Raw genomic sequence first — 26,956 nt, 5'->3', positions numbered from 1 at the left:
GCGGTGTTCCACACTATTCCACATTCCGGAGGACCAGGACGCCGCCGTCGCCCCTTTGACTCGGCCAGCGGGGTCATCGCCGTGGTTATGTCGACTTTGACGTGACGGACGCTTCCTGCTGGCGGGGCCCAGGCCCAGAGCGCGTAGCGCGGACCACCACCAACGGCTTGACATAAAACGTCCTCACATCGCCTCGCGCCTCAACATTCACGGCCTGCGCCTGGGCACGGCCGCGCCACGATAAAAGGCTCACATTTTACTCCGCTTTAACGCGCACCTTTCCCGGCGGCGCGTCCGGCGCGGCCACGCGAGTCACTCGCAGTCGCTTGCGGCGACGCCCCCCGCTTTATCACGGCGGGCAGGCCCCAGCGCCCCAGCCTGGCTTGGCCCGGTCTGGCCCCGCCCACCCGGCCCGGGCCCCGCAACGCCAGCCCGCCAAACGGCCACGCAACGCGCTTCGATGCTATCGCCCCGGTCATTTTCCGCCGCGGCGACCGACTGTCTCTTTCACACTCCCCGGTGTGCGAGAGAGGCGGAGCGACGCGGCACTGTCCGGAATCGGATTGCCGCGGCGGTTACCGCGATTTTTGTTGACATCCGCGCGGACAGCATCTCTGCACTGCGGAGTGCGGCGCGGCGCTTTCTCACATTACCGCGTGCAAGCAGAGCAAGCAGAGCACCTCGTTGTGCAACCCGTCGCCGAGAGGCTGGCCAAGGTGCTGGCGGCGGGGAGGCCTGCCTGCTGCGCTGCGCGAGGGTGGACCGCGCCACCGCGCGTCGTTCGACGTCGTTGCGTCAGGGCTCCATCCACAAAAGGGCTGGGGTGGGGGTGGGGGCGGGCAGGACCTGTGCAAGCTGCGGCTGCGGCCTGCGGGGCGGGGGTGGCGAGGTGACCATGTGGGAATGCAGGGCAGTGCAGGCGGTGCAGGTCGTTCTCACGCTGCTCCTGGCGGGGGTGGGGTGGGGCAGCACCGGCAGTCCCGTGGGGCAGGCCGGGCAGGCCCTGCAGGCCCTGCAGGCCCGGGCGGCACGCAGAGACAATGCCACGACCGATGCGGCAATCTGGCCATCCCAGGTGCGCGGGGTGGCTGTCGCGGAGCTCTGCCGAACAAGGGCCGCGCCGGCCGCGCCCTGCGTGCCGGAAAGGGCGCGAATGCGGTGCACGTTGAAGGGTGACCGAGTTGAACCGCGTGGGAGGTCAAAGGGTCAAAGGGCTGCTGCAAGAAAACGCGCCGCGTCGGCCTGACTACCGTAACTACGTGCGCGCGCAGCCGTCGACAAGAAGTGTGGCAAGCTGTCAAGTTTGAGGTCCACGGCGTCCGCGGAGTCCAGGAGCGCCGCACACGCACCATGCACTTTCGACACGCGGCGGGCGCGAGCACCGCGTACGCAGGGCGGGGGAGGGGGAAGGGGAGGGGGAAGGGGAGTACTAAAAGTAAAGGCGTGCGGGCCATGCCGTGCAAGATGACACCACCCTCCCCCCGCTCCGCCCCCCGCCCCGCATCGCCACGCATGCCTGCACAGTGCAGCACACACGGTACTCCCCCCCCTTTTCCTCGAGCAGGCCATGCCAGGGGGCGAAGTAGGCGAAGCAGCCAGCACATTCCCACGGTCTGAGCTGAGGAGGGGAGGGTCGCCACCTGCGCTCCGCACGCCACGCCACGCCACAGCGCTACTCACCCCGTCGCACACACGGACACGGCCCGGGTGGGGCGAGGCCGGGCGAGGCCTGCCCGCCAAGCGTGTGGTTCGCGTGCAGGGAGCGTGACTGGGTGAACGCCGTAACTACACGCACGCCGATGGTTCTTTCTCTCTGAAACGTACCGACGGGGAGGTGAGGGTGGTCCGTGGCAGGGCGTCGCAGGGTGGTGCTTTTTGCTGGCGCCACGCATCTGCGGGTTGCACGGCCTCATCGCGACTCGACTCTCGGGCTGGGTGCTCCAGTGTATGAGCTTTCAGCTGAGCGTCAGCGACAACGTGAGGACACTGAACGTGACGGCAGAGTCCCTTTCCCGTGTCCGGCGTGACGCAGTCGGCGCAGTCCTCAGCCCGGCTGGAACGGCACCCTTCCCTGCCTCACCGTGTCGCCGGGCAGGCCGGGCGGGCAGGCCGGGCAGCCAGGCCGGCAAGGCGGCGACCCCCAACCGTTTTCCTCAATCCCCGTTTCCGAGGCGGCCTTCTTCTCGTTCGCCGTATTATTCTTATGCCGATGAGGCCGCGTGCAGCGCAGCCAGCGGAGCACCATCAGTCAAGACGGGGACGGGGGGCGACGGCGAGGGTAGCGGGCAGGGGTGCGCGAAAGCGGGGTGGGTCGGCCAGCAGCCGGGCTAAACCAGGCGAGAACCCCTCTACCCCTTCCCTCTCTCTAGACTCGCGGCAAGCTGGAAGGCTGGCTGACGGGAGAGGGGGCTCTATGGGCCCCAAGGCTGGGCCTATGGCTGGCGGTGGCTTGGCATGGGAGGGGCGTCGTAGGCGTCGTCCCGTTCGTGGAGCGCGGCGCCCGACTCGGTGCCCCGGGCCCCCTCCTGGCCTCCACGTCGCCGCCCTTCCCCAGGACGACACGGCGCGGGGGAACGACAAGTGGGGCGCTGGCTGGCGGCCTGGCGGCGGCGGCGGCGGCGGCATGCTGGCGGGGGCAGGTCCGGGGTAGGGGGAGAAGGGGAGTCGCAGCGGGAGCAGCACCGGCCGGCTCCGCGTCGCCGTCTGGCCGGGACGGTTCCCAGAGGTTCCCAGGGGAGGAGGAGGAAGGAAATCAGTTGCCGAGCTGCGTTCCGACGGTGCGGTCAGGTTGTGCGCTGCGTGCTGCGCTCAGTGTCCGTGGCTTCGAGTTGTCGAGTCGGGCAGCGGCACGCCCTCCACCTCGTACTCATGGATGAGTAGTGCAGTGCCAGTGGTTGTGCCCCAGTGACGTGTGTGCTCTGTGCCTCCGAGTGACGAGTGACGTGCTAGTGACGTGTCAGTGACGTTCGGCGCCCAGGATACTTCCCTTCACACGCATGACGGCGGGCGAGATGCTCATGATGGCTTCGCTGAGGGATCCATACGCGGCGGCGGCGGCGGGCGTGGGCATGCTGGCCGCGAGTCAGCTGGCCCAGCTCAACCAGCTCATGATGCAGCAGCAACAGCAGCAGCACGCCCAGCAGCTGCAGATGCAGCAGTCTCCACTCAGCCCCTCACAGCCCACCTCCTCCATGCACATGGGCGGCCCGGCCATGGGCACCCCCCTGGGCACCCCCCTGGGCATGGGCTCGCCTCCCGAGTGCCAGTCGCCGCCCATCTCCAGGACCTACACGTACAAGAAGGTGAGCAGACATTGCCGCGCGCTGCGCCGACCGCACCCTGCACGGGGAAGCACCCTCCCGCGCGCTCCGCCGCTCCGCGTCGTCGGCGACCTGTTGCCTGCTGCCTGTTGGCGCGCAGAAACAGTGCCGCCCCCGCCCCGCGTCCTCGTCAACGTGTCCCTCGTCAGGCCAAAAACCTGGTTGTGCTGACGCCGGTTGTCGGGTGCTTTTCGAACCCTGCGCACGCGGTGCCGTTCGCCGTCTGTGACACCTTCATTTTGGCGCGGGTTTCCCCCTCCGCGACGGCCGCGGCGCCGACGCCGCCGTCGTGCTGACCGTGACGCTCTCCCTTCAACGCCACCCTCTGCCCACAGGTCACCAAGCCCCTGCTGGAGCGCAAACGGCGCGCCCGCATCAACCGCTGCCTGGACGAGCTCAAGGAACTCATGGTCGGCGCGCTGGAGGCCGAAGGCGAGAACGTGAGCAAGCTGGAGAAGGCCGACATCCTGGAGCTGACAGTCCGCCACCTACAGCGCATCACCAAGCCGCGCGACGCCGCCGAGGACGCCAGCCGATTCCAGGTAAATTCGAGTTCTTGGGCGCAGTTTGATTCTGAACAATAGCTACTTGACGTGGCCCTGCTGGCGGAGTAGTCACCAGTTTTTGGCATGTTCCGATGGCATATCGGCTGGTCATTGCCTCGTCACATTTTTCACGTGCTCCTTCTTATGGATGGCACCGTATCTGTAGAGTTCAGGTGGCGGGAATGCGAACACCAGACAGTCTCAAGATCAGTTGTGGTCTAGCATTTCAAGTCAAGTCGAGACAGTGACGAGTCGCGCCCCCCTCCACTGGAGATGTAGGATGGGTGGCCTGCCCTCCCGGCGCTGTGCGCGCGCGCGCGTCGGGCAGCCTCGGGCTGCCCGCACAAAAAATTTGGGCATTTTAAAAGTTTCGGCCCAAGACGCTAAAATACCATGATGCCTTAGCTCTTTTTTCAACAAATATGGTCGACCACCTCAAATTTGTCTGAAAAAAAAACGTTGCTATGGATCTAAGAAACAGTGCCCGGTGCCCAATGGTCTTTGACACATTTTATTTGGTGTGGCAATTACTTTTACCGCCTTTCCGACCTGATGTAGCGTGTATTTGTTTCCGAGTTCTAATGTACCCTTCTTTTCCCCTGCAGGCGGGCTTCAGCCAGTGTGCCAGCGAGGCGTGCCACTTCTTGTTGGGGCTGCCCGGCCTGGACGAGGCCGTGGGCCGGCGCCTCGTGGCGCACCTCGGCCAGGTCGTGACCCAAGTGGGCCTCGGTGGCCTGGGCGGCCTCCCCCTCGGCCAGGGCCTGGGCGGTGCCCTGGGCGGTGCCAGCCCCCCGGCCGCGCTGCGCCCTTCCTCGGCGGGCTCCGTGTACTCGCCGCCCGCGTCGCCGGACCAGCTCGGTGGCGGCCTGGAGCAGCACGAGCAGGGCGCCGGCCCCACCGCGGTGCGCACTCCCTCACAGCTAGCGCAGCTCGCCCACCTCGCGAGCGCGGCCAGCCCCTCCCTGCAGTCGGGCCGCGGCTCGCCGCGGGACGACGCCGAGGGTGAGGTGTCCTCCACGTCCACGTCCTCAGGCGGCTGGCTGCACGCGCGCGGGCGGGCCTCCAAGCGGCCGCGGTCGCAGCGGGGCTCCGAGGCGGAGGACAGCGAGGACGACGACGTGGACGCTGACTCGGACGCACCCGTCAACTACACCACCGAGGCGCTGAGGAGGCAACACAGCAAGCTGCCCCGGTACCAAGACGTCGCCTTCGACGCCGTCCCCAGCAAGATACAGCAGAGTGGCTCGTCCACTTCGGCCGGTGCTGCGGCGGTGGCAGCGGCGGCAGCGGCGGGATGGATGGGGCTGGCCAGCAGGAACCACGCGGCCCGGGGAAGTCCGAGTCGCAGCTGCAGCGCCAGTGGCAGCGGTAGTGGCAGCGGCAGTGAGGACGAGTCTCGGCATGGCCTGCAGGGCCGCCCGCCGTCCGGCTCGGCTTCGACCTGGCGACCCTGGTAGTGCCGGTAGTGCCCTTGTGTCCCCTGTCCCTGGGGTGCTACGGGCACGGTACCGGTAAGGCAAGGTGTGGCCGCCGTCTACTGCCACTGGACACACCCCAGCAGTGATCTCAGTGTGTCCCGTGTGACCAGGCCCCACTAGACCCCACGCCACAGACATTAGCAGTAGCGTTTAGGGATGGACTGAAAAATTAATGCCCTCGTTGACGCAAATACGGGGAGTATTTAGTGGAGCCTCGAGTTCCTGAGAATGTTTGTAGATTGAGATTTCCAATCTCTCATTATGTGATAATATGAAGTTGCAATATCAGTTTCGTTGGCCTGCTGTTCCAACATTGGCATTGTTACTTATAGAACTATCTCAAGTAAGTTCCCTGTTGTTATAAACAATTTATGTACTGTTGGTTTACTTTATTATTATCTTTGACAGATTTGGTTCCATTTTCTATTGTATGACCAAAATTGCTAATCTGTGATAAAATGAGAGCTTTAATTTGGGAAAAATAGGTGTAAGAAGAGTAAAAATTTGTACGTTTTCAAGTTTATTTTAATTTATCTCTGCTCTGAAATGTTGGGTGTATTATGTTCGTGTGCTTCCCTTTTTTGAAAAAGAGGTTGTGTGCAATGTTGGCCCAATCTGTCCCAACTTTTCATGGTTATCATGTGCAAAAGAATATGGAGAAAATAATAAAAACTGTGTCATGATATAATTAATGTTTATTTCTGTACACTTTTCATACAAACAGATATAATAAACTATTACCACTTTTGTAATTAATAACATGCCATACCATTTTACAGTCATATTCATTACCTAACAAAATCACACATTCAGATCAATCACATTAAACCTGGCAGGCAATTGGAAGAAATATGAGAGTTAAAGAAGGCAACGGCATGGTTAGTCCAGCTTGACAGAAAAAACACATGGAATATAAATAAGTTGTAAAATACTTCCTCTCTGACTAGAGAGCATCATGGAGCAATGGATGTCATCGACTCACCTTTGTACAAGTCTTAAAAGTATAATACATTACAAAAATACAATAAAGTAGAACAAGGACATATTAGCAATCACATCAGCCTAGTTATGATAGCTAATCATGAAACAGAGGGAAAGAAAATCTGTAACTTGTAGAATACAGAAATGCTCAAGAATTGTTTCATCAATGAAGCCATAAGATTATAACATCCACCTAATACATTTTGATTAAAGTACCGCACACAAAAACAAATGAAATAGATAAGAAAACCACCAATATGAAGTATTATCGATTCAAAATGAAAGCACTCCTACTGTAACACACTGTATCTGAAATGGATAAGATGTTGAAAAATACAAGCACATTGGTAAAGCTTCCATAACCTTGTAGTGTATTTCTGTGTGCAATCTGGCCACTGCTGTTAAAATCACCATAGTATATTTGGAATTACACTAGCCTTTTTATTTACAACAGAAAGTGAGTGAGTATTAATTATTAAACATAAGTCTTATAAATGATTGGTCTGAAATATTAATAAAAGAGAAGAAAATGAGGTGATAAGAGGGCGAACACAGTTCAATGTTGCAAAGTGAGAAACATCAACAGCTCTATTTACCTACTTAGCACAGATCACTGTGAATGATGACTATCAAAATGAAACTTTAGTCTTGAAAACTTAAAACCTCTAATCTTAAAATACTAAACAAGAGGAAGTTCGTTGTTAAAAAGATTTACAACTTAAAAAATGCACAATGGAAATGCTGGAATCATAATAGTACAGGTAAAGGATATTAAGTACAATAATGAGGATGAAGAAGAGGCAGTTAAACATTAAAATAAATGTGATGCAAAGGTTTGAAAATAGGATAAAACCACAATGGAGGAAGCTGACAATCATTTCTTCAACAAGAAAGATACCATACATAATACTGTGAACCCATTCAGCAGGAGAACAAGGCATGTCTCCATGGCACATCCTAAGAAATGCAAGTGTTCAACACACAGAAGGACATCAGAGAGACTTTATAAAATTAAAATAAAAAAATTATGGAATACAAAACTTTTAGTTATTACCACTAGTTAAATGAGCAATTTGTTCAATACAAGCAACACAAGGATATACATTAAAAGTAAGGATGGACAGCCAAGAGATAATATTACTTAACGGGAAGCTATGACAAAGGTACATCAACAAGAAACCAGACTTCAATCATGACCCAAGAAGAGAGTGCTAATGGAAGTTTAATGTAAAATTTAACAAATTCACAGCACCATTAGTGCTTTGTGCATATTCGACACTTTTATTTAACTGAATCAGACCATGAAAGCAACAGTACGCCTTAAGTGGGATACAGTTTACAAAATAAAAGTGCACTAACTTAGTTGTTTTTCTTGGAATACAGTTGTGCCTCTGTGAGTTACTTTCACCAACATATTAAGTGCATTGTGACATGACCCATACCCAATCAGAGGAAACCAGATTGTTGACTGATAACTGGGATGAAATTGCAGTTCATTGGTAGAATTGAAAACAATTCTGTGCTCAGAGAATTTTCTATTTAAACCAGTAGTCCAGCTTCTAAAGTAGTTAAAAATATTGATAAGCCCTCATCTGGATGCCAGATTATTTTTATTATTACTATTATTATTACAAGGAGCCTGAAGATAATTAGTTAAATGGAAGATACTTCAGGAAAATGTTACAACAAGAAAGATTGTTTAACTACAATAAACAAATAGAAAATGAAAAGTAGGCAGGTACAAGAATGCAGTCATTAACTCTGTATAGTGTTAATCAAACCGTTTCAAAAGTCTCATGGAAACGAATTAAAAAGTTGAGCAGCACAAAGAAAACTAACACAGAAGCATAAACAAGCTCCCTTAAGGTGGTCTTACGATGCGTGTCCGCCCATGTCCAACATCCCAATACTGACGTGTTTCTTGAGAAAAGTTCGCATGGTTTGAAATGGTAAAAAATAGTAATTTACATCAAATTTCTGTTACATTTGGTTCAAATAGTGCCAATAATCGGAGGACGGACATGGCCGGACACTCATTGCAAGGCCACCTATAGCCTCAGATAACAATTTAAAAAATTATATGAACGGCCAAAAAGAGCAGGAAATGTCATATGATTTAGAATACGGGCAAAATTAACATTAAATGGCAATGATTGGCTTCCAAACATGGCCAACCATGCTCTGCAACTTAATCAAACAAGTTACAGTAATGAGTTACTTAGACCTCAGACAAGACAGATTTTGTGCAAGAACTGCTTAGGTAGTCAAACAATGAGACAGAGTAATACCCCTTCATGTCAATACCATTGAGGAAGACACAGCACATTTGTCACATAGAAAAGGGAAGCACTCGTGCACTGTTCTATGTTTTTGACGGTCAAGCCTTTGCAGTTGAGAATGTATGTGAAATGTTTGCTGGTAATAGTATAAGCTCGATTTAGCGTTTGTGACAGATGCTTCAAAAATTCCAACGCTATATGCGGGATTCATTACATGCGGCGGCCGATTAATGACGTTTTCCGCATTGGGGTAACGCATTTGGAACGCTATAAGCGGGATAACGTTATATCGGGCAACGCTAAATCGAGATTATACTTGTACAGAAACTAGCATGCCACAGATCAATAAACAGCCAACAGATGAGTGTCACACAATTCCCTCTGTATAAATAATCATGTATTCAAATTCATTTGGTTGAGAATAATATTTCCCAACAATCAGTGATGGAATGTTTGAAAATCAGACAGAAAGGTTTTAAAGGAATCTTGCAATCTTTATAGTACTTCATTAGTGCAAATAGTAATACAGTAAAAAGATACTGATGCTAACATGACCTGACCTAAGTCAAAAGCTTTGTTCTACATTTCAGAATTGAATGATCTGACAAGCAAGCAGTTGTCTTCAGGAGTTTGACACCCACTAAACAAATTGATGTTCAGAAATATTTTCTCACGTCAAATATCATCAGAAAGGGTATGATATGTAACATAGAGTAAACACATCTCCGAGACAAAAAATCTTTGGTGTCAAATCAAACAGATATAATCGAACATCTTATCACACATTCTTACACACAATATTCCGGTGTAAAAAAGCGAGTTATTCCAAGCATACACAACGCAACCAGATAGCACATGCTGCACAGCTAGGGCAACATTCATTCATTCATTCATTTGTGCAAGCACTTTTCTAGTACTCCTTAGAAAAATTTCGCTGTTTTTGCACAGTCATTCAGAGTAAGAACACAATTATGAGCTTCATCACTAAAAGTAAATGCAGTCCCCTGCCCAGTAAAACACCTTCAAATTGGAACTTTTAGAACTGTCTAAATTGGGGCCATACACAAGAATGAACATCTACAAAAGGAAATTAAGATATAGTTTTACACAGATGAAGTGACAAGTGTATTTAAAGGTCACGCACAAAGAAGATAAGAGGGGTAATCCTATACACTTAAGACAGGGCAAGTTCCAATATTGATGTTACAATTTTGTCACTAAATTTGATCTACACATAAATAATAACACACATGGCATCGATCTATCGCTAACATGGATCACTGGAACCACTCATAAAAGCTTTTGAATAAAACTGACTTTAAACTACAACACAGATAATGCTTCTTTCAATTTAAAGAAAAAGAAATGACATACACAATTATAAATGCTTTAAGATTATAACATACTCCACAAATGCTGCTGAGCTAAAACAACTAACTTTAACATCATAAATATCTAAATTTAAAAAATATATATCTTAAAAATTACAATCATTTCTGTCTTGGCAGCATATTTGCATAAGGACTATTTCTTTCTGAATCTATATGAAACTGTCAACTTAAGGAGTTCAACAATGTTTATTATTTAAAGAACAAATGAAAACACCCACAAACAAGCCATTAAAATATGGAAAGAAAAACACATACAGCTCCACTTGTCCAGCAGGGGGAGCTCAATTAAGCGTATCATACCATGATAGGATCCTCATCGCAATCATTGGAAGATGAATAAAGGGAGGTGACACTTAAATGGGACGAAGTTGGTTTAGAAGTTCCATCAGGCAAGAATTGACGAGGACCATGTTCTTCTTCAGTTCGAGACAGTAGACGTCTATGATGCCGACTTCCTACAGAATGAGCTAAAATTGAGGAAGTAAGTGTCATTATACTAGATAAGGAAAGTAATCCAGCCTTGGCAAGGAACCACATCCTTTGTGCCTTACCTTCACTCTCCATTTCAGCAGCATCATCAAGACTGCCATCATCCATATCTGTGGAGAGCAAATCATCATCTGAGGAAGCTCTAGTAAGACTAGGCAAAGCTGATGTGAGCAAAGCTTTCTCTTTCTCCATTTCCTGAATATGACCAACAAGCATAGCCTCTTCATCATGAGTCTGGGTTCTTTCTGATGCACACATTTCAACAGCCAAAAGCTCCTCTGGGCTGAAAATCTGGAGACAAGAGAGAAAAATGGTGAAATATCTGCTCCACAACAATAAGCATTCAATTCCGTAGCTGTATTTACTTCCAAACTGAAAATGTAGCTTGATCTTGTTCAATGACCCACCTTAGAGCTACGCAAAGAGGATAATCTGTGTGTCGCTGTGTGGCATGCTTCGTCTAGAGTGTCAATATCAGCAAGAGTTGATCGCACTTTCCTTAACTGCTCGGATATGATTGTTTCAATGCACTGAGTTTGACGGCTAATATCAGTAAGAGAATCTTGAGCAGGAACAATTTTGTTTGTTCTAAGTACACATGGAGCAAACACAATTGCAAGGGCACTAGGACTCATTCTGTTTGCATCCTCATGTTGAGCAACACTGAAAGCAAAAGCACAACAAATATGAAAAATATCAGCACACTGTCAGTGACATTTTTTTCAAAATAAGAATATGTAAGCGTTCAAGGAAATGAATGACAGTGAGATCTTACCGAGCTAAGTGGAAAATTAATCTCTCCATCAGATCAAAATTTGGCTTTGGTAGTTTTTTAAGAATAGCAAATAAAGTTGAAACTCTATCTGCAGGTTCAGTAAGCATTGCAGCTCGTATGAAGTCATCATAACAATCAAAGGTAAGAAGTGGCTCTGGCATCTCGCGCAAAAAGCATTTCAAAACTGATGCAAGTACATGCACAGGATAAGTTTCAAAGTCCACGGGATCATTTTGCTGCCCTGAACCATCAAATGATCCGCTTGCCTCAAGACGAGATTTCAGTTCACGAACTTTCGATGTAACCTGTAACCAAAAAAAAAAAATACTGACATAAAAAGCACCAATTCATGTAAAATTGAACTGTGGTAACATAGCAAAAAACAAAGGAATACATACACCTGACTTTCGATAAATTCCTTCAGTGTAAAGTCCATACATTTCAATAGTAGTGATGAGCCTATCTACAACAATTGGAACTTTGATATCTCCAACAACCAATTGATGTAAAGGCATTCCAAAAACTTTGTGGGTGCCGTCAGAGGCGCCAGAACCCATTGCTTCTTTGCCACAGTCTGAGCTGACTTTGAGATAACATTTCTTGTGACAAGTAAGCTTGCAATCTAGACACAGAATACAAGATATAAGGAAACGTGGACTCAAAATACGTAGTTCAAAATCTAACTAATAGGTACGTACTCTGGCAGACAAGTCCTCGCTCAATTGGCCACATGAAGAAAGAACTGCAAACTTCACAAGCAGTTGGAATATTAATGATAGTAAGCATGAAGGTATGTCCTCCATGTCTGACTGGGTCATCTCCTCTCCTCTTCTTGTCTTTGTCCTTTTCCTTTTTGCGCTTCCTGCCAGGCTTCTCCTTGTCGCTCTCCACTCGAGTCAAGTGCATGAACTCATTCATAAAGCCCCGGAAAGCATTAACACCCATAGTTACTGGAAAATCCTCACGTGTGTTCTCTTGATGACAGACAGTTTCCATTACCTAAAACAAATGTAAAGGAAAATAAAAAGAAGCAAATAAAAAGAAAATAGAAAAAAAGTTTGCAGATCAGTCAGAGAGAAACTTACATGCATGAAGTTTGCAATTAAGTCTTTATATTTAATATTCAAAGTTTCAGGGCCTTGCTTGTTTAGAACACTGTAAGTGGCAACTAAGTTGTCCTTAAACTCCTTCAATGCTTGTTTGAAAACTCTGTCAACTCGACTGGGTTTCTGACCTTCTAAGCTCTCCATTTTGTAAATCTGCAAGAAAAAGAAGTTAGAAATCTAAAATCTGGACACAGCTTCCATAAAATGTTCCTGATAGCTGTTACCTTTTTAGTGATAAAGTCATGCATAAGTTGAAGCTCCTTGGCATCAGAAATAATTTTATCCTGGCTGTCAGTGAATTGGGATGTGCCGGTGAGAGAGAAACGGCTCTCCACAACTGCCTTGGTCTCTGAGGGAGTCCTTGCATTTTTGCGAGGCTTCCTTCTATTTGGTTTCACACCAGCTCCTTGAGGAGGGGGAGAGGGACAGGGCATTTGCAACACCCCACCATTCTGAATGCACTTGGTGTGAAAAATTTGTTTACAATCTGAACACCAAAGAAACAGAAAGAAAAATTTTAGATGACAAGCAAAAATTGATTAAAATTAAAATGTGCATTCCTGTACCATACCAGAACATTTATGGCCTTGAGTAACAAAGGCATCCATAGGAGAAGAGCAGAAAACACAGCGGTCGTCTTTGGTAAATCTTGTTATTTTGCGGAAGCTGTGGTTTGCAATAGTAAACATTGTTGTGCCTTTCCATTCCAAGAGATCAGATGATTGGTGAGTTTTTGGTGGGCCCTGAAACATTTTTCAAATTATAATTACTGTATAATTTTAACTGTTGGTAAGAGCAAACAATAAATTAATGACAAATTACCTGAGGACTTCCAACTTGATTAGCTGGATCACTATTTCTCCTTTTCAGATCCAACAAAGCAAAACTTGGCTGAGAGTGTGCTGCTCCAGAGCTACGATTTCGTTTCGCAGCCAAACCAGTAACCTGTGGCCCTACAGAAGGTGCCAACATAGGAGATCCAGCATCAACACTGGATTCCAAAAGTTCTCTAGCCTTGGGTGGCCACACTGTCACTTTGGAAGCAGTGGCTTCCACTAGAGGACCAGGCACATCTAAGGAGTTTAAAGTTAATTATCATGTGACTTGTAGAATACTTTTGAGTGTCTCTAGAATAGGAGATATTTACCATTGGCTTTGTGTCGCCCATCCGTGTACTCTTCACCCATGCTGCGACAAATGATATCTCGTCGCCTTGCCATGCGTGCTGGTACTTCTGGTTCTCGGTCATGTTTGAAGTCTCCATTACCCCCATTTGCATCCCTTAAAGCTCTCCTCTGCCAAGCTCTTGGATTCAAGTCACCGACTTCTTGTCTACCAGTCACAGGCTGGAAGAAGGAAAAGTGACCATTATCAACAACTTACTGTGGGTAATGAGAATGCTATTCACAGATAGCCAAAGCAAGTACTTTTGTAATAATATTGAGAGACTCTTACCAAAGCTGAAGCTTGAGTAACAGGAGAATGACGTCCAAAGTGGGTATGAGTGTGTGTTTGAGTAACATGAGGCTGTCGAGAAATAGGCTGGTGTGCAGTTCGTCTCTTCCAAATACTGGGAACTTCACTGTGGTTTTCTTCACCTTCACTGTCACTGTGGGGCAAATTGGTGCTACTCTCGGACTTCTTGCCCACACCTGCAAATATAACCATCAGGGTAAAAATGAGGCTTATAATGGGAAATCAAACTGTCATTAAAATTCCACAAGACCCACCCATTAGTGCTTGAATTTGTTTCTTTGCAACATGTAAAGTATCTCGAACAGTGGTACTTGACTGAGAATCACTGCTTCTTTGTGATGTAAGTGAGTCACAGCTTCCTTTCCTTTCCGATTGGGCTGTAAATAAATCAGAAGCTGGTAAGATAAGATATTCAATCAATCAATCAATCAATCACGCAACCCCTCTCTTTGCATCTTGCGGAGCCCTGCATTAAAGAGCAAATTAATGACCAAAAGAGAACTTCAATCAAACAACGTACCAGCATACGAACCACTATCGAAAAATGAATCAGTCTTCATTCTCAGCTTTTGTTTCTGAGCCACTTTTCTCTTAGAGTATTTCAAGTCAAATCCTACACCATCATCCTTAGAACTAATTGATCTATCAAAGAATAAAAACAATAAAATTTAATAAAATTTAAAATTCAGTAAAGCAAGAAAACTAAAAATCAGACAGCCTCCAAACCTTTTATCCTGAGTTACAGCCTGAAGTAAGGGTTCTGAGTGATCAGTGCGTAAATGTCTGGTTGGTTTAAAATGTCTTCTGAGAGATTCAGTGGCAACAGAATCAAGATCACTGTCATCATAGAAAACAGCACTGAAACAAGGAAACAACTTCATTAATGTGCCCAGGAGAAAAAATAAAGAGGGCTATTTTGAAAACGGTCTTCAACTAACACATACCTTCCCTGTTCTTCTTGACTTGATTCTTTGGACAACTGGCGGCTATTCTGTACAGCATGAAATCTTTGGCGAACAATGTAGCCTCTAGCATGTGCCTGGAAACTAAGTAGGCTACTCTTCAGGCGGCGGAACCAAACGAGAGTTTGGTATGAACGCCACTGTTTCTGTATAACTGTAGCAGCAGTTGTGTACCGCTTGTGCAACACATCGCGATTAGAGAGGTAAAGACGCCAAGCAGATTGTATTGTCACCACGGCTTCTTTAATTCTTAAGAATTTCCTTCTCTCAAGGATTCCTCGATACCACCTCTGAATGCAAGTGATATTCGATATGATTTGACGATGTAATCTGAAGTCAAGCTTCTGTTTCTCACACTCTCTGAGAAACATTTTGCTTTCACCAATCTGATAGTTGTCACGGTTCAGATTAAGAGTAAGCAGAAAGTTCCGAACATCAACATGAGAACTTTTTAATCCTCTTGGCAGCAGTATGCGATACAGTTGAATGAATTCATCATAGGTGAGTCTGACATTGTAGCCAGCTTGTCTTATTCGAACTGTTTCGAGCATTCCAGTATATCTGAGCTGACGTTGCACAGTCTCTTCATCAAACTTATTGGGCACCTGGGCAAGAAAATTTGTGAGCTTTAGCAGGTAGAAAAAGATATGGTACACAAGTTTCCTAACTTCATAGTCTCATTTACGCACCTTGTCACCATTGCTTTTAATACACCTTATAAAGAAAGGATTTGCTTGATTTAAAGTATCCATTAAAGAGTGAAGAGATTGTTGAAATTGAGCTGTGACTGTCATTGGTTGCTTCCGAGCCTTGCCAGGCTGCTGAGAATAGCTTTGAGTGCGACCAGCAAGTGTTTTTACAGTCTGTAGATTTTTCAACCCCTTCTTCCCTCGTTCCCGAGGCCTAAATGACTTGTTTTTCCTGAACAGATATACATAAAAAATAAGTGACAATAAGCACAGATTGAGGATAAGAAGGCTACAACATTATTCTAATGTCCTGTAAAATTCCAAAGAGACAAAGGATTTACCAATAATAAATAAAAAAGCAGCAAAAGGCAAGAAAATTAGGCACAATGTACAATTTGCTAGTTTTCACACAATCATGTTTAAAGGTCACACTAAAGGAAAAATATGAGAACAAAAATGTTAAAATTGACATCTTTCCCAATCTACAAAGCCAGAGGAGAGCAAAGAGTATAATGATAAAAGTAAATAAAAATACAGTAACTTTAAGAATGAGAAACTAAATAAAATTTTCTACCTAAGCAGATTAACAAACCGCTGTTTTGGTGTGTTAAATGTCTGAACATTTGTAACTTTCATTTGAGTAAGAGATAGCAGGAAATCGGGATACAAAAACCATCACCAGAAGTATCACCAACAACGCTATTATTTTTCCCTCTCGATCCACCACCATGGTTGAAGGGCCCTTTTGAAAGCAGGTGCATGTTACTTTGGGCCAGTGTTGACAGAAGTTTTTGTACATTTCAAGTTTTTAAAACCTCAACCATCTCCAAAATAAATGAGTTGTACATACATGACAATCTGGTTGGCTCGATTCATTACTTCTGCATCATCAGGACATAAACATTTGGAAGATGGTATCCATTTCGAATCATTCTCTTTGCTGCTAGAGAGAGAGGACTTTGACTCTTTGTTTGCATTGGTTTTTCCATCATCACTGTGAGGAGGCAATTGGGGCCAAGATAGACGATGGTTGCGGTTGTTGGGACTATGTTGGTTCAGTGCCCTATGGTCACTTGTGACACTTGCCACTTTTTTGTGACTAATGGAACGCTGTATGTAGCCTCCATCTTTCTCAAGCTCCTGGTTGTATTTACTCTTGGCGCGATAGCTGCAAAAACCCAATCTTATTGAAGCACAAAAGCTAAAAGACATGCCAACCTACACAAACAGGCTCAAATATGGCACTTTGCCTATTGAAGCAAACAGCAAACACAACAGGACTGCCAATGCTTTAGTTTAGACTTGGTTTCTATCTAGAGTAAGCCCTAAATGGTTGTTTGTTTCCCCAATGTGGAATAGCCAGATTTCTATCTTCATACAAGTTTTCCTACAAATACTCAGCACAGCAAAACAACACATGCGTTCATGCTATCTAGGATTATGTTCAGGGTGCTGCGACCACTTACGCTATCCTGTTAATTGTGAGGTTCACAGCAGACACTGTCACTAGATGGCTACAACAGAACAAATGGACCATCACATACTGAATATGGAATAACCCTGAATACCCGCAACAAATCAGCAATGATTTAGGTTCTCTTTTTTTTCTTTCTTCAATTAAACTTTGATCAGGGCAGTACATTGACTTGAAAGATTAAACTGAATACTTTGTACTGCCTTCTATTTGACTGGATTATTTTTTAAAATTTTTCTTCCTTTCTTTCTTATGATAACATGTGCACCCAAGTCTAGCACAGCCATTTCCCATCAAAACCAAGATTCTCCACAGATCACATTTGAACAAACATATGTGTAATGATATAAACAATTCTCCCAGATCAGATCATAAATAAACCACAAAGTTAAGACAAACTTGAGTTAAATGAGAGGAAGGAGAAAAATCTTCCATCCTTTCTCCTGTGTCATAACAATATCCAATGCATAACAAACATGCAATTAGATTCCGTGCCCAAAACAAGGCAATGGTAAGGCTTCACCAAAATATACTCACCTAATAATGTTCTCATTAGGAGTGTGATTGCGACACCTTAGATGAACATAGCTTGATTTACTTCCATCTGCTGGTAATACAGAATAAAATAGTCAGTTATCACTTCTTGAACAATAGGGTATAATCAACAGGGTAAATTAATTTTCCATACCTCTTTCCTGTCTATGTCTTTTTCCAGCCTCATGAAATGCAAAAAATCCTCTAAAGAAAGCTCGGACTATTGCCCAACGGAAGACAGCAACAGGGTCAGCTCCTACTAATTCCCGGACAAAAGCCATGCTACTATTTTTCAGGACTCCAACAATATCTTGTCTCATCAAATCCAAATTTTTTTCCCGCATTTCAGAAGCCTGAAAAAATATTATACTCATTACGATAAAATGAGCAATAGAGTTGTAGGAAGTTACAAGCAAGAAGCCAGTTCATAGACCTTACCTGATATTTTACTTTTCCTGCATAATGCCGTATAATGAATGCAGCTTCCCATTTTTGGGGCACCTCATAAAAATTGTTCTCTCTATGCACAGAATGGAATTTCTGGAGTAAAGTCTCATTGGTAGCTCCAGGAAAACTGGAATAAAAAAACAAATTAATTTAAAATTGCAATTTAGAAGACTGAAGAAGGCAGGGATCACCAGTCAAAATATTTTCACTTACTTGCACTGGTCGTCAAGAACACACAAAAGACCTGATGGCTTGCCCTCAATCAACTGCAGACATCCTGTATTGTCCATGAAATCTATGTCCGTCCAATAAATACCTTCCTTTCGGTATTCCTCTTGTTCATATTTAAAAACATGCTGGTTGAAGTAGTATTGCAAATGTTCATTTGCATAGTTGATGCAAAACTGTTCAAAGCTGAAAAGGTTTAAAAATAAAAATAGATAGAAAGATAACTCTAGAGCATCCATAAAGTACAAAGCAACTGATGCAACAGAAGGCAAGTAAAAGTACCTGTTACAGAGACCAAAATCTTCAAACCCAAAAATGTCCAATACACCTATTGAGTTTCCCTGATGGTCTCTCAATGTGTCTTTTTTGGAGAGGAGAGCATGATTGACTTGGAGTACAATCCAGTCGAAAAGGGCACCATACAAGCACTTGGCAATTGCATCACGAGCTGCTATAGCTTCTGGCAATCTATAATTGATAATGAGAGTTTCCCCTGATGCACGTGCCCTTTTAGCTGTTAAAGCAGCAAGAAGTGTTTCTTGTTTCACTCTCAGTAACTCAGAGATGAGTCTGACAACATCTGGGTTTCGAACAGCGACAGATTCATCATGATGATAGGCAGATTTCCTTGGCTGGAATTCAACATTCCCTGAAAAAGGGTATTAATGGATTGGGTTGTAAAAACTTGAAAAGCTTATTTAAATGCAATAATTTGAAATTATTGGTCATTTAAATTGAAAACCCAACTTACCAAGGAGTAAAACAGCAGAGAGTACAGCAAACAATCGTCTTTGTTTCTCAAGGGTGAATCCAACCATTTCCATAGATTGACGAAGTCTCGAAAATTCATACTTCTCATCCACATTGTCTAGCGTAAAGCATCCACTCTAAAAGTAGAAAACAAAAGACACATGTTTCAGAAAAATCCCCTTCATAGACTTACAAAGAGATAAATCATGCATTACCCTGTTCAAGTAGTTGTATTGATCAACTCGTTTCAAGTGCAACAACTGCCTCTCTGCTTCAGAGGCACCTGCCAATAAATAGTAGAACACGTGGTAGTTGCGTTCATTTCTACCTTGGGAACATATTCTGGACTTCTCAAGAAGATATTTCTGAACTACCGCTCTGTAAAAGAAAAGTCACTTTCTTAAGATAAGATAGAACTTATCAATATAATACATAAGAGCTGAATTAAGGACAGAAAGGACATACCCATGTACCATCCCATTCTCTTTATAGTTGACCTGAATGAACTTGCCAAAACGACTGGAGTTATTGTTATGAGCCGTTTTAGCATTTCCAAAGGCCTGTGTGCATAAACACATATTGGAATGTGAAAGACAAATACCACTTCATACTCATTATCATAATAATAATAATAATAATAATAATAATAATAATAATGGAAGGTTACACACCTCTAATACAGGACCGGCACTGAGAATAGTCTGCTCTACACCACTACCATGGCTCCCTTTCTGACTCAGAGCAGTAAGATGGTGTAAAAGAAAATTAGTGCTTTCTGTTTTACCTGAGCCACTTTCTCCACTTATGACAACACATTGATTCCTTCTTTCACGTAACATACAGTGATAAGCAGCATCAGCAACAGCAAATATATGGGGTGGAAATTCAGTGCCTAATCTCCGGTTCTGATACAGCTTTACATATTTAGGATTGTAGATAGGATAAAACTATGAAAACATAAGAAAAATTATACAAATTAAAAGATAAAAAACACTCCTAAAACTGCTCAAAGGCAAAAAAAATATGCAAAAATAATAAAATGAGATAAACAAATACACACCTTAAATGGATTCACTGCAATAAGAATGGAACCAACATAGGTGTAAATATGGCCTGCAGAAAATCTAGCACGTAGATTGTCCAGAAGTGTTTGTTCATTAAGATCAGGCAGTTGGCAGAGATCAGGATACTCCCGATCATCAGGCTGATAAAGAAAACGTTGAAAGTAATCCTTAATCAGCTGTGGATCCACAGAAAATGAATTTTCCCACAGAGCTTCATTGATCTTCTCCCGCAAACAGAACCTGTTCAAACAGTTAAAACATTTAGAAATATGTTGTAAACAATGGCTATCTATGATCAATAATACAAATCATTACCTGTAGCATTGATGATTATCCGACTCCTTTGGCCACAGAAGCATGAGAGCCACTGGGCTCTCTGTTGGCCCCAGGCGGCGTTCTTTGCATTCTTGTCCCAACTTATCACCTACTACTTCAGCAAGCTCATAGTTAAGGGCTGACTCGGCCAATGAAAGCCTCTCCACAATACATGACACAATTTCATCTGATGTGGTCTGCTTGCTTGCTTCAACTGATAGTGCTTCATAGTGCTGTGAGAGGGAGCCTACGAACACCTGCACTATGTAGCGGTTGCTTCCCAGTGCAGCCATTTCCACTACATTAGAAGGACACAGCGAGCATAGAGCCGCTGTGAAATATTTCTGTTTTCTTGGTAAGCAGAGAGATTTTAGTGTGGATGTAGAGCTCAACACTAAAAGCCATTTTAATTAGCTATGGTAAATAGCATCTGCATTTGGCATTTAAAAAAGGGACACTTAATCAAGAGGTTTGGCAAAAGAAAACCTTTGTGCATGAAACAAATTCTTCCAGATTGTGAAAATTAATGGAATGTTGATGATTTGACAGTTTTCTTGAACACAGCTACAGGGAAGTCAGTTTTTCAGAAAGTGGTCTGCAACAAACAAACAAATTTGTGTATCAGCTCACCTCCAGCAATGCATCAATAAAGTTGACTGAAGACTAATAGGTTTAAAGACAAGAAACTGGCAGAAAAATTTGCATATAAAAAATCAGGGAATCCACTTAAGCCAGAAAAACAATTTGTTGGATGGTTAACCTATGTAAAAGGCATCTATACATTATAGTCAACCACCAACATATTTTTTCACAATTTAAGGTTTGAACAGGCGAAGGGCAGTTGGTTAAGGTGGAACAGACTATGCAGTGTCCACTCGTAAATGAAATAAATAGAGTGAGATCGCCAGAATAGCCTATGCAACAATTAAATCACATCCAAACTGGGTCACATGTGTCAACATTCAAGTAGGTTAATGGCAATAATAACTGTATATGAGTGCCTCGGATGAAGTGATAACAGACAATATCTCGGGCGTCAAAGTTTAAAAACACAACACACCCTCCTCTCATGTCTGAGTCACGACGCAAAACGAAAACATGACAACCTTTCGACAGGTTCTTGGTAGTAGGCCTAGCCTACTGCCACCGATATGTCTCGAGCCGTAGCCGTGTGTTAAAACGAACAAATCCTCACTTGTATCACATAGTTTCTTCGTTGTAGTTATTGGCGTCTATAAAGGAACACTTTTCAGGTACTATCCACGGAATGAGAAATCACAGAAATGCCGTTGTGATGGCCAATATCTAAAAATACTTCACGTAAATTGTTCCACTCTGGTTAGGTCGCACGTCCACTGCCTTCGAAATATTTCAAAACACGAACTGTAGCCTCCGCCCTCGCCCTTAGGCAGAGAGAAACACGGAAACGGAGATAATTTCCAATGCGCCCGCTTCACTACGACTTTTTTGAATCAGGCAAGTCGGCTCCCGTCGACTCCAGCACCGGACTCCCTCAAACATGGATTAATTAATGCATTATGGGACATAGAGAATAACAGGAAAAGGTATAAATACAATAAGACACAAATTTAATGCAGCAGTTTTCTTTTTCTCGTTTATTGTTACAAAAGAAATTATTTCAAAACAACTTTTGATGGCAAAGCTCATTCCCCCCAAATAGTCTATCTACAAATATTAATATTGATAAATACGATGTCACAAATAAATTAATTCATGAAACCAACAATCAGTACTCTCAACCAAGTTTACATTTAAGAGTTTCGCCATTGGCCAATTTGCCCACAAGACTGAATTTGTCAGTCTTCAATACAGTTTTTACATACTGATTCACAACAGATTTCATCAATTCAGGTGTAACCTGATCATTGAATACCACAGTGTACACTTTATTTCTGAACTCAACATTAACAAATTGGAAGTTTGGAGTGGAAGGTACATAATTAGGCAATTTATTAGCAGGTGAAACAGTCAAGACCTTCTTGTTGAGGGTCAGAACTTCAACTGCACTGGACACAACAATTCCATCAACAGAAACATCAAAACAAATGCCATTAAGACCAAATAGTTTCTCAATTTGTGAACACAATCCAGTGAAGCTTAATGCATTTTCTTGAACAGGATTTTCCAACAGTATTACACCCCAACTCTGAGCGCCCAATCTTGGCTGCAGATCATCACTCAGCTGTACCTTCACATACCTGAAATCATGAGATCAAACGTTAACAGGACATGAAAAAACCTTGCAATTAAAAGAACTGAAATGAAAAAGTGCACAAACCGGCAAGGAGGCTGCAACTGTTCCACAACAGGTGTGTCACTCCCAGCATAGCCAGGAGCAAAGCCCTTGACAGCCACGAGTGATAAATCCGTATCCTTGATTTTGCTTGTTTCTTCCATAATTATTACTGCATTTCCAGGCTTAGAAGAAATTGGTCTAATGGGGCCTTTAACAGCAGTTTCAATGTATTCCTTGTAGCTCTGCAAGACATTTTTCACAACTCCATCTGCAGAAACTTTGTAGTACATTGTCACAGGATCTAATGGCATCAGTTGAGCTTTCTTGCGCAACTTCTGCACTCGATTTATGACTTCGCGAGCAAATCCTTCTTCCAACATCTCATCATTTTGAGTGATATCCAGCAACAGCAAAACATCATTGTCAGAATGTGCTTCGTAGCGTTCTGAAAGCTCCTGGGCAGCTGGTCCAGTGAAGCTGAACATGATACGAATGTCATCTTTCTCAATAAGATTGCCACAGAGCTCCATTTGTCCATCAGCCAAAAACTTCTGCAGCTGAGCATCAGAAAGACCCTTGATTTCCTTGGTGACAGCCTTGAACTCTCCTTTCAGACGAGCTCCAAGTGACTTATGGTCAGGCTCACCACGTAGGGCAACACCATACTTCTTTTTGTCAGAAGTCAGGACCATTTTCCTCACATTCAACTCTTCCAAAATATAATGTTCCAGCTCTTTCACTTCAGCAAGGAAGGAGGCATCCTGATGAATGACGACAACTTCTGACAGTGGATATTTGATAGGTAGGGTTCTACGATCACGAATCACTCTACCAAGTTCAATAATGGTCTGCATATGCAAAACTGCAGACTCAATTTTCTTGTCAATCAAGTTTGGATTAGGAGTAGGCAACATAAGATAATGGACACTTTCAGCCTTATCGTTTTTGTTTAGGTGGCGCAGATTTTGATACATCAGCTCACTTAAGAAAGGTGTGAAAGGAGCCATGATACGGACCATTGAGAACAACACACTGTACAGTGTTTCCAATCCACGACAGCAATCGTCAACTCCACCATCACCCTTCAGCCTCCTTCTGTTCATACGAACATACCAGTTGGTAAGATTATCAATAAAAGCAACTAACTTTGGTACAACAGTGTAAAGCCGATAGGCATCCATTTCCTTTTTAACAAACAGAAGTAGTGATTGAGTGAAGGACAATATCCAACAATCCATTACATTTGTTGAAAGTTGACAGCTTTTTTCATCAAATTGGAAAGATACATTGTCTTCTTGTTCCAGTCGAATTATGTTCTGAGATAAGAAACGGTAAGCATTGTACCAGGGTAGGAATAAATCTTTCAGGATGTTTTTGACACCTTCTTCCTTGAATCTAAGATTTTCAGCCCGTACTACTGGGGAGTTGATGAGATAAAGCCGCAGAGCATCTGCTCCATATTTACTTACAACTTCAAGAGGATCAGGGTAGTTCTTTTTTCGCTTGGACATCTTCTGGCCATCAGAAGCCAACACAAGTCCATTTGCAATAAGATTCTTGAAGGGAGGCTTTCCGAACAGAGCAGTTGAAATCACCAGTAACGTGTAGAACCAACCTCTTGTTTGATCGATGCCTTCAGCAATAAAATCAGCAGGGAAGCATTTTTCAAATTCTTTGCTGTTCTCAAAAGGGAAGTGGGCTTGGGCATAAGGCATTGAACCTGATTCAAACCAACAATCAAAAACTTCTGGAATTCTTCTAAGAGGTTTGCATCCTGGACGAGAAGATGGGATCTCAAGATTGTCCACACTTTCCCTGTGGAGGTCTGTGATTTTTTGACCAGTCAAACTCTCAAGCTCTGCAATGCTTTCAACACACACAACTTCTTTCCCATCTTCTGAAACCCATAAAGGTATAGGTGTGCCCCAGTACCTGTTCCTGCTGATGGCCCAGTCTCGAGCGTCACGCAGCCAATTACCAAAGCGTTTCTCCTTAACAAAATCGGGCACCCAGTAAGTCTGTTTGCTGCTTTCCAAGAGTGTTTCATTCATGTGCTGAACACGCACAAACCAAGAAGGAACAACCCTATAAATGAGAGGTGTGTCTGACCTCCAACAGAATGGGTAGTTGTGCTTAATTGTTGAATTGAGGTAAAGTCGTCCAGCTTCTTTTAAATGCTTGATGATGTGCTTGTCAGCATCTTTGATGTACATACCCTTGAAGTCAGTGACTGGATCAACAAAGCAGCCTTTAGCATCCAAGGGACAAATAATATCATCATCCCGAGAGAACATGCCATTCTGAACGCATACGCGGTAATCGTCTTCACCAAAGAATGGAGCACACTGTACTACTCCTGTACCAGAGTCATCAGTGACATAAGGATCAGCAAAAACAGTAAATGCTCCTTTACTTTCCATTTCAGGGAAGAAAGGAAAGAGGGGAACATATCGTTTACCCTTCAATGTAGCTCCAAGGAATTTATCCAAAACAGTGAAGTCATCTTGGCTCTTAAAAACACTTTCAAGCCGCTTCTCCAAGAGAACAAAAACTCTGCCAGAAGAGTTTTCTTTAACTTTTACATACTGCATATCAGGATTTACGATGAGTGCAAAGTTGCTTGGTAGAGTCCATGGAGTGGTGGTCCAAGCCAATAACTCAACAGATTCATCTCGCAGCTGAAAAGCTACAGTAATGGAGGGGTCATTTACATCTTTGTAATTCTGACCACATTCAAAATTTGATAAAGGCGTATTGCAGGCAGTTGAGTAAGGCATGACTTTGACTCCTCTGTACACTAATCCTTTGTTGTATAGTTGTTTGAATACCCACCAAACTGATTCCATGAACCATGGGTACAAGGTCTTGTAATCATTTTTGAAGTCAATCCAACGGCCAAGTCTGGTTATTACCATTTCCCACTCAGTTGAATACCGCATAACAATCTTTCGACACTCGGCATTGTAGGCAGGAATACCCATTTTGGCTACATCATCTGGTCCTTTGATGTCCAGCATTTTATCAATTTCAAACTCAACTGGAAGGCCATGGCAATCCCACCCAAATCTTCTTTCAACATGGAAGCCACTCTGGTGGGCAAATCGAGTAACAATATCTTTGATGGTTCCAGCTAGGATATGACCATAGTGGGGAAGTCCTGTAGCAAACGGTGGTCCATCATAGAAGGTGAATCTTTCTTTCCCTTTCGATTGCTTCAAACATGTCTGGAACGCATCTATCTTCTGCCACAGCTTCAGGACGTTCTCCTCCTCCTTGGCAAAGTTGATAGTTTCGGGCACCGGTGTGTGCGCCATAGTGAAGAGTCTGAAAAATAACAGAATATGCATCAATGAATATCTAAAGAAAAAATTATTGACAGTGAAGTGATTGACACTCAGTATTGAGAGGTGATGCAACACGCATCTTCTGTTGGCACAAGTGCATTCAATGGAAGTGGCATGAATAAGACAGAAAACAAGGATATGCTTTACATTAACTGTAGACTACCTCTAGACGCAGTGGGATTCATTAGAAAGCGTTAATATCAACACTAATAAGTGAGATATCTTAGTGGTTACAAAACAAACAGGAAAATGCAGTAATAAGGGAGAATCAAATTTCTCACAAGCAAAGACTCTAGTGCACAATACCATGAACTTAGCAAAAGTTGCAAATAAAAGCATTCTTATGAAGAAAATTTATCTTCAAGTTTTCATAGCCGACACCGGCTAACAAATGTAACAATGTGAGGTTAATGGTTTCCAGCAGTCATATGGAGTGTAAGATTGTGATCGGATCGGGACAAAAGTCAATGAAACATAAAAATCGAGGGTCAGGTAAAAGCAACAAATGTAAAACATCAGTATACGTACAGTGTCAATATCTGATTTCACGACACAGGGCATGCACACTTCCAGCTAACACATTGCACTTTGCAGTTGCAGACAGGCGAGCATGGCCTGGCTATTCTCCTCCTCCCGTGAGTTTCTGCCTGTTTCTTATGGGCAGCCCTACTCCTCTCTCGGCGGCTCCACTATATATTTGATCTCATGCCATACCCTTGCGGCCGGGTCCCAACCGGGGTCCCGAGCGAGGCTAGCCTAGCCGCTATGAAGAATTTAGCCCCCCCAGCCGTCTTTTGTCTCAGCCGTTGCGTCCTTCCTCAACAGCGCTAGCGTCGCTAGCGCTGTTCTCACAGGATACTTAAAATGTCAAAATATTTGGAGAAATATTGCCGTGAAGTGATGACATGACTATTTCGTACTCAAAATCAAGAGAATAAGTCCAATATCGTAGTGATCTTGCGAAGTTCCGCATGCGTCCGGACGTTACACACAGTCCGCACCTGTGGCTGTGGCGCTGGCGGCGCTGATGGCACCCCCATCCCCCATGTGCT

General features: G+C 44.5%; 3 protein-coding genes across 9 annotated transcripts; 1 reads left to right on the top strand and 2 right to left on the bottom strand.

The window, feature by feature from the left end:
• Nucleotides 1–2,689: 2,689 nt before the first annotated feature.
• Nucleotides 2,690–5,790, top strand: LOC117638963 (enhancer of split mgamma protein-like). Its single transcript, XM_034374212.1, has 5 exons — nt 2,690–3,302; nt 3,656–3,862; nt 4,471–4,584; nt 5,621–5,686; nt 5,752–5,790. The coding sequence occupies exons 1-5, from the start codon at nt 2,997–2,999 to the stop codon at nt 5,788–5,790; spliced, it is 732 nt and encodes a 243-aa protein (XP_034230103.1). The 5' UTR covers nt 2,690–2,996.
• Nucleotides 5,791–6,020: 230 nt separating this feature from the next.
• Nucleotides 6,021–21,686, bottom strand: LOC117646020 (unconventional myosin-IXb-like). Of its 7 annotated transcripts, none has more exons than XM_034386648.1 (30): nt 21,499–21,686; nt 20,304–20,898; nt 19,985–20,228; nt 19,596–19,871; nt 19,390–19,484; nt 19,140–19,302; nt 18,926–19,061; nt 18,457–18,823; nt 18,160–18,360; nt 17,938–18,073; nt 17,654–17,852; nt 17,503–17,572; nt 16,342–16,659; nt 15,492–15,723; nt 14,785–15,407; nt 14,567–14,698; nt 14,361–14,482; nt 14,095–14,217; nt 13,820–14,016; nt 13,512–13,710; nt 13,187–13,437; nt 12,936–13,107; nt 12,589–12,851; nt 12,344–12,517; nt 11,957–12,257; nt 11,657–11,880; nt 11,259–11,563; nt 10,891–11,146; nt 10,546–10,774; nt 6,021–10,461 (listed from the first exon to the last, which is right to left on the bottom strand). In XM_034386648.1, exons 2-30 carry the CDS (start codon nt 20,594–20,596, stop codon nt 10,289–10,291), a joined length of 6,474 nt encoding a protein of 2,157 aa, XP_034242539.1. In that variant the 5' UTR covers nt 20,597–20,898; nt 21,499–21,686; the 3' UTR covers nt 6,021–10,288. The 7 variants fall into 7 exon arrangements, with proteins under 7 accessions (XP_034242539.1, XP_034242573.1, XP_034242557.1 ...); XM_034386682.1 differs by lacking the exon at nt 16,342–16,659 and adding an exon at nt 16,958–17,005 and having other exon boundaries at nt 17,503–17,569; XM_034386666.1 differs by having other exon boundaries at nt 17,503–17,569.
• Nucleotides 21,687–21,891: 205 nt separating this feature from the next.
• On the bottom strand, nt 21,892–26,602 carry LOC117652303 (isoleucine--tRNA ligase, cytoplasmic). The gene is made up of 3 exons (XM_034397112.1): nt 26,433–26,602; nt 22,603–25,884; nt 21,892–22,522 (listed from the first exon to the last, which is right to left on the bottom strand). The coding sequence occupies exons 2-3, from the start codon at nt 25,872–25,874 to the stop codon at nt 22,060–22,062; spliced, it is 3,735 nt and encodes a 1,244-aa protein (XP_034253003.1). The 5' UTR covers nt 25,875–25,884; nt 26,433–26,602; the 3' UTR covers nt 21,892–22,059.
• Nucleotides 26,603–26,956: the final 354 nt, after the last annotated feature.

Source organism: Thrips palmi, unplaced genomic scaffold (genome assembly GCF_012932325.1).
Source record: "Thrips palmi isolate BJ-2018 unplaced genomic scaffold, TpBJ-2018v1 HiC_scaffold_10, whole genome shotgun sequence".
NCBI lineage: Eukaryota > Metazoa > Arthropoda > Insecta > Thysanoptera > Thripidae > Thrips > Thrips palmi.
The sequence above is the reverse complement of the archived record's forward strand: the minus strand, read 5'-3'. Positions and strand labels throughout refer to the sequence as shown.